We start from the raw sequence: 7,097 nt of genomic DNA, 5'->3' as shown, positions 1-7,097 counted from the left end.
GGAAATATCACTTTAAACGTCGTTATAGGCTCATGAACATCATACTCATATGCACAAATCAACCTGCACGTGCAAAGTTTCCCCTCTTCTGGTGATACTTTAAAACTGCTACAGGGATTGGTTAAATGAGACAATGCATGTTAGAATACATTTCTTAAATTATATAATGGCATTATGACATGCTTCATTTTGCACATACGCACTATATTTAGATTAAAGCACATATATTGATATAGTTTATACTGTAAAAGTTTTCTAAAGAGTAGAATTGCCATTAACAAAAGGAAAACATGAATAAATGCATTAATGATTGGGGAATAAAAAAACACATGAATGATTCAATTAAGGGATGTCAGACTGTCTTTGAAGCTTAGTTCTATACACTACCAGAAAATGTTAAAAGGTGACAGTGTTATGCTAGAAAATAACATGTGAACTGAACTTACGTTAAAAAATATAGGCTACTTCATTCAGCAGGTTGCTTTCTCTTTACCACTTGTGTTATTATGGTGGATGTTGACATATGCTGAAGGATCAAACACACACATATATCAATCAATCATTTCCATTGTTGTGCATGCAACCGATGGCTACTGGTTTTAAAATGGTAGCTTCCTCATAGGCATGCTTTGAGGTCTCACCACAAACTATCAAATGCTCTGGACTGCCTAATTCTGGTGCTCCAATAAATGTTTGATCCACGAACCACTAAGAGGCCAGCTGTGTACCACAAATAAATCAGAACCATCTGCTGAAATGTGATGGAGATTTTGCGGAGAAACTCTGGAGTTTATGCATTTCTGTTCAAGCCAAGCCACAAATGAGGCTGACCCAAGCACAAGCCACAAACGTTTATTTTTCTTTTTTCTTCCTTTTTAATGTATTTAAAGCAAATGTTACTGATTTAAATAGACTACTGAAGCAAATCAGTAGTCCAGTTTTTATGATTGTTTATGACATATCTTAAAGTAGTAGCTTTGAATCCATTTTCAGTAATTCAGCTGGTCAATACTTCCTTCAGTAGGAACAACTCCTAAAGTATAAATATTTCTATTACACATTCCACTGTAAAACCACTGAAAAATCGACAACAGGCCTAAAATAATGAGTTACGTTTTTGTGACATGAAAAAAATAGTTTACTGTCCCTTTAAGACTGCGCTATTGTCATTGGTCAATGCCATCTGTATCGTCTGCGCTTGTGCGGGTTCATTCTGCTCCCGGGGCGAGTGTTATTATAAGGCCTAGAATTTAATGCACCTGCATTGAGGGAAAAATCAGTCTGTTGAATTAGATATTGTGACAAATGCTATTTTGACTCGTTATTAGCAAATAACACAATCCAGATAAAAATGGCTGAATTACCGATGGGGAAAGGGGTATCCGCAGGAAAAATAGCAAGCAATGTACAGAAAAAAATTACCAGGGCTCAGGAAAAGGTAAGGCATTTTAACCATCAGATATATATCAAATACATCATTTCTTTCAACACGGATCTCAGTGTTATTTGCCTGACATCACAATTAAACATCTAAGGACGCCAGTATCGTCCTCTAGCGTGATGTGTCAAAGGAACGCGTCAGAGTCGACGCTCATACTGATTATCAGATACTAAAATACGTGCATTTGCCTCATCTATATTTGCAAATGTTTTGATAATTTTATGGATAATGCAATTTCGAAAGCGCAAACTCGCTGTTTATTTAAATGCAATGGGGCTGTTATACAGAAACGAGCCTGTTAGACTAGATTTGTGCGTTCGCGTTAAAACCACGACGATCAGTTCTCAATGTGCTTTAAGCTTCAATTAACCCATTTTTGCCTATAAACCTTCGCATTACCCTGGCCGTGCACTTCGAAATAGATGAGCGCGGCGGCAATGTCCGGATCCTTTTAGTGAATCGGTTCACAAAACAAGTCCGAACGATTCGTTCACGAATCTGATCACCAGTCGTCGGCTCACTCGTTCATTAAACCGAGAACCCTCACTTTCATGCATGCATGTGGCATGTGCGATTTGATATAGATTTTTTGACATACATATTTGAACTCTGTGATACATAAACAGTAGTTGCTGTTGCGTCCACTTGATCATTCTCACGCAATGACGTTTTAACCGGTTCTTTGAACAGATCGTTCTAAAGAACCGATTCGCGGAAATGAGTCAGACTTCCCTTCACCTAAGTAAATGAGCAGCTGCATCCCCCTCATCGTTTTGATTCATCCACTTTTAAATGCCGCAGCCTGATATTTCACATTTTTATGTAAAATACACAAACAACTATTGTTTTAACCTCCTCGCTCAAACTAAATTTACTAAAGTAAATTGTGGTCATACATTTTACCAGCGTGGTTAAATAGGTTGAGGAACCATCTGTCTCTTCTGACTATTGATTATTTCCTTTAGAATGATGTTTGGGTTCTTCACACCAGCTGTCACTGAATAAGGCTATGGAAATGAATGATTTCCTTTAAATGTTGCAGACACAAATACATATGCTAGTCGTGGTCTTTGAGCAATATATATGACTTTGACAATTTATAAATTATATTTGTACAGTATTTAATAAATAAAGTTCAATTTAGATCTTCTTTATGGTCATCTGTGCAGCTACAGTAGCTTGACTTGAATCTGCTACTGTCGTTTTCTAAAGAGCAATAGTCTTTTATGTTGTAGACACACATTTACAGGATAATAGGTCCTAGATATTCAGTCTTAACCTATGTATTTCTCATCAGTGCAAAGAATCTCCCTCCACATAGAAGTTCTGGGTTGCCATTGCAAATTGAAAACACTTTCTTGTTCATTTAATATTTCAATAACATGAAGTACATAACTAGCCAAACTGCAAATGTAACAAGCCACAATAAATGCTTTTTTAAAAACATAAACAATGTGGTCAATAATGAAATCATCTTCTCTCAGGTTCTCCAAAAGCTTGGCAAGGCAGACGAGACTAAAGATCTGGCATTTGAAGAGGGTGTGATCAACTTCAACAAACAGCTGGTGAGTGTTTTTCGAACTCCTATGTTTTTTTTGTTTGTTTTTTCAAATGTTCAACTGCAAGCAATGGGAATCTATTCTAGTTTTTTATTCTTGGTCTGTGATTTTCTGTTTCAATTTTGTGTCTTGGGCTTACATAGGTTGAGGGATCCAAACTGCAGAAAGACCTGCGGGCCTATTTGACTGCTGTGAAAAGTGAGATTATCGATTGACCAATTTACACACCTAAATGCAACATGAATCAAGTATGTTGTTTTCTTAGCCATGCTGATTTCTTTCTTTCTCATGGTTTCCCCTAGCCATGCATGAGTCTTCTAAACATCTGTACGAGTGCCTGGATGACATGTATGAGACTGACTGGTATGGCAGAAAGGAAGTGGACTCACTTTTGGAGGTTATTGTTTTATACTCAAGTCATTGTCAGTAAAATGTGTTTTAGACTCAAACAGTGTAATTTGAGCCCCCTTTTGTCCTATTAATACAGTTTAAAATGTCTCAGCTTTGTATTTTAAAAGGGAATCATTTCAAAACAGGACAGAAAATTGCAGTTTTTTATGTAAAGAGTAAACCAAATGATTTAGAATGTTATAAAATTCATTTAACACATAATTAAGGGCAGATGTGGCAAAAGGTATGCACTAAAGTAGTGCTGGGCGGTAAACCGGTTCATACCGAAAACCGGTGTATATTTTTGTTACGATGTTCATTTTGAATATACCGCCATACCGGTGTATTTAATTACTCAGCGTTCGGAACGAACGTTATGCTGCGCCGCAGCCGCGAGACACTGTTTCAGACGGACTCTTTACAATGTTGCACTTCTAAGCAGCGACTGCGAGACAGTAGGTGTTTCTCAATGTCAAGGAAGGATCCTCGGAAGCCAGTATTTCGAGGATGCTACGTCATCGACATCCGTCGAAGGACTGTTCCAATGTCGAGGATCCTCGGAATTTCAACCAAGGACTGAGTCCTTCGTTCGAAAAATATCCCATACACAGGAAAGGATGCATATTGTCACACACCTGGACTCATTTTGTGTGTTTTTGCCCCTGTGACCCAGTTTCTGTCTTCCGTGTCTGGTTTGATTAGTTTCCAGGTGTGTCTCTTCATTTCCCCATGTGTTCCATGTCCCTGTTAATTTAGTCATGCCATCCACCTGTGTTTCCCCAATTATCCCTTCTACTTAAGCCTTGTCCTTGCAGTTCTGTTTTGTCGGGTCTACTCGTCTATATGTCAACTTGTCTACTTGTCACCTGTTACTTGCCACTTGCCTCTTGCCACCTGTTATTTACGACTTACCTTGTTTATGTTTTATTTAATAAATCCTTGTTTCGTTTATCCCTCGGCTCCGTGTTCCTTCCAGCAGCATAAGCCGTGACAGAAGACCCGACCTGAAAAAGTTAAAAACTGCGTGTTTTCCCTCCGTTTTGTTTTCCGTTTTTTTTCACAGTCTTTTTTCTTTCCGTAGTGTTTCATGGATCCCCTCTATCGCCCCGAATACCTCCTCCTCCTGCTGGAGCAGGAGGGACTGTCTCTCGAGGACCATACCAGACGGTTTCTCTGGCTAGCTAATGCCACCAGCTACCCGGACCAAGCGTTGTCGCCCGAAGATGGTCCTCGGGAGGATTTCGCCGCATTTATAGAGTGGAATCTGGTGAGAAATGGGTCCCCTCTCACGGTCGGCCCAATGGAGGATCTCGCCAGGTCCACTCTGGACCCAGAGCCCAGCCTACAATCTCCCCACGGTACGAGGCATAAGCCCGAGCCCACCGATGACGGAGAGCCAGAGAGCAACCCGTCAGACCAGGTGCGAGAGCCGGCGACACTGCCCACCACGAGGGAGCATAATGTGGAGCGCCAAATGGGTCAAAATGAGGGGGTTTCCAATTCACCTATGCCAGATCCTCGGTTAAGCCCAGGAAGGGCTCCTGATCTTCCGTTAAGCCCAGGACGGGCTCCTGATCCTCCTGTAAGCCCAGGACGGGCTCCTGATCCTCTGTTAAGCCCAGGAAGGGCTCCTGAACCCCCGTTAAGCCCAGGAAGGGCTCCTGAACCCCCGTTAAGCCCAGGACGGGCTCCTGAACCCCCGTTAAGCCCAGGACGGGCTCCTGAACCCCCGTTAAGCCCAGGACGGGCTCCTGATCCTCCTTTAAGCCCAGGACGGGCTCCTGATCCCCCGTTAAGCCGAGGACGAGCTCCTGAACCCCCGTTAAGCCCAGGACGGGCTCCTGAACCCCCGTTAAGCCCAGGACGGGCTCCTGATCCTCCGTTAAGCCCAGGACGGGCTCCTGATCCTCCGTTAAGCCCAGGAAGGGCTCCAGCCCCAGAGCTTACTCCAATGCCTGCTCCTCCAAAATTCCCACCCTCCCACCCACTCCTGCCTCCTCCTCCGCTGTCGTCTGGCTGCCCCTCTGCTCGCCCTCAGCCTACCATCATTGTGGTGCGAGCTCAGCGGGACCGCCATCCTCCAGCGACGCCTTGGTCGGCGTCTCCCTCACCTCCGCCTCCAGCCTCTGAGGCCTGGACTCCGCCTCGGCCCGTTGACCCGTCGGCTCCACCATGGCTCCTAGCTCCTTCCTCTCCGCCGTGGCCCGGCAGTCCGCAGGCTCTGCCTGGCTCCCTCGTCCCTCCGGCTTCGCCTTGGTCTGGCGTCGTCCATCCTATGCCTCGGGACTCCACTCCTCCGGCTTCGCCTCATCCCTCCGTCCCTCCGGCTCCGTCAGGCTCCTTCATCCCCTCGGCTACACCTCAGTCCTCGGTCACTCTGGCCTCACCGCGGCCTTCCGGATCCACATCGCCGCGTCAGTCACCAGAGCCATCTGTTCCGCCTAGGACCTCCGGCTCCTCCCCGTCACCCTGGCTCTTCGGCTCTCCGTCTCCGCCTCGGGCTCCTCCTCCACTTGCTCCGTTGCCGTGGGTCGAGTCCCTGGAGTCAGTGACCATTCCTCCTCCATGGCCGTTATGGCTGTGGCCTGGGTCCTGCTGGGTACCTCCTGCTTCACATCCTTCCTGTCTCCTCCCTGGCTCCTCCCTCCGTCATCTCCTCCCTGGCTCCTTCCTCTGTAGTCCCTGTCTGCTGGCCCCCTCCTGGGAGGCTGTCCTCCACCGGAACCTCCTCCCAAGTTCCCACCCACGCCTCCCTTTGTTGTTTCTACGGTGCGAGGACGCACCTACCGGGAGGGGGGAGTACTGTCACACACCTGGACTCATTTTGTGTGTTTTTGCCCCTGTGACCCAGTTTCTGTCTTCCGTGTCTGGTTTGATTATTTTCCAGGTGTGTCTCTTCATTTCCCCATGTGTTCCATGTCCCTGTTAATTTAGTCATGCCATCCACCTGTGTTTCCCCAATTATCCCTTCTACTTAAGCCTTGTCCTTGCAGTTCTGTTTTGTCGGGTCTACTCGTCTATATGTCAACTTGTCTACTTGTCACCTGTTACTTGCCACTTGCCTCTTGCCACCTGTTATTTACGACTTACCTTGTTTATGTTTTATTTAATAAATCCTTGTTTCGTTTATCCCTCGGCTCCGTGTTCCTTCCAGCAGCATAAGCCGTGACACATATGTGTATCCTTCGCGCTCTTCGCGCTCTCAAATCACCCACAATCCTATGCGCGCAGCTTTGCTATCTTGTTCAAAAATTCAAAAGTCGGAGTGTTAACGGTTTTTATTTACGTTACCAAACATTTGTTTAACTGTAGTAAATATAAGTAAAGTTTACCGTTTAAATGCCAGTACAAATTACTACCATATTGATATTGTAAATTATACAAATACAAATGGATAACTGAACCGGACCTGTCATTTAACAATTGTTAGCTTGGTTGCGTCATCGGCATTTCTTTTATAAATAACTAGTTAAGTTGTCCAAAGTAATTTAACGATACCATTCACAGCGTTATTCAAACGGACCTTTTCACTGACGTAATGACGCAATTACGTGCACTTGCTAGCCTGTTCCATTTAAGTGTTCTCCGAATGCTAAAGAGGAGTCTCGCCTAGCCTCTGAAGGAAGTGACTTGGAAGGACCAGTCCTGTCAAGGAAATATCCTTGACATTGAGAAACGCCTGTGGTGAGGGTACACCATAGACAGGG

General features: G+C 44.6%; 1 protein-coding gene across 3 annotated transcripts in view; it reads left to right on the top strand.

Moving 5' to 3' along the window:
• The first annotated feature begins 1,184 nt into the window (after positions 1-1,184).
• The window catches only part of LOC132095009 (myc box-dependent-interacting protein 1), a 19,177-nt gene continuing 13,264 nt past the window's right edge, over positions 1,185-7,097 (top strand). For all 3 annotated transcript variants that reach the window (XM_059499723.1, XM_059499724.1, XM_059499722.1), the window contains exons 1-4: positions 1,185-1,438; positions 2,926-3,006; positions 3,144-3,198; positions 3,303-3,397. In XM_059499723.1, the coding sequence (XP_059355706.1) occupies positions 1,352-1,438; positions 2,926-3,006; positions 3,144-3,198; positions 3,303-3,397 (318 nt within the window). In that variant the 5' untranslated portion in view covers positions 1,185-1,351. The remainder of the gene's footprint in view (positions 1,439-2,925; positions 3,007-3,143; positions 3,199-3,302; positions 3,398-7,097) is intronic.

Source organism: Carassius carassius, chromosome 19 (assembly GCF_963082965.1).
Source record: "Carassius carassius chromosome 19, fCarCar2.1, whole genome shotgun sequence".
Lineage (NCBI taxonomy): Eukaryota > Metazoa > Chordata > Actinopteri > Cypriniformes > Cyprinidae > Carassius > Carassius carassius.
The sequence above is the reverse complement of the archived record's forward strand: the minus strand, read 5'-3'. Positions and strand labels throughout refer to the sequence as shown.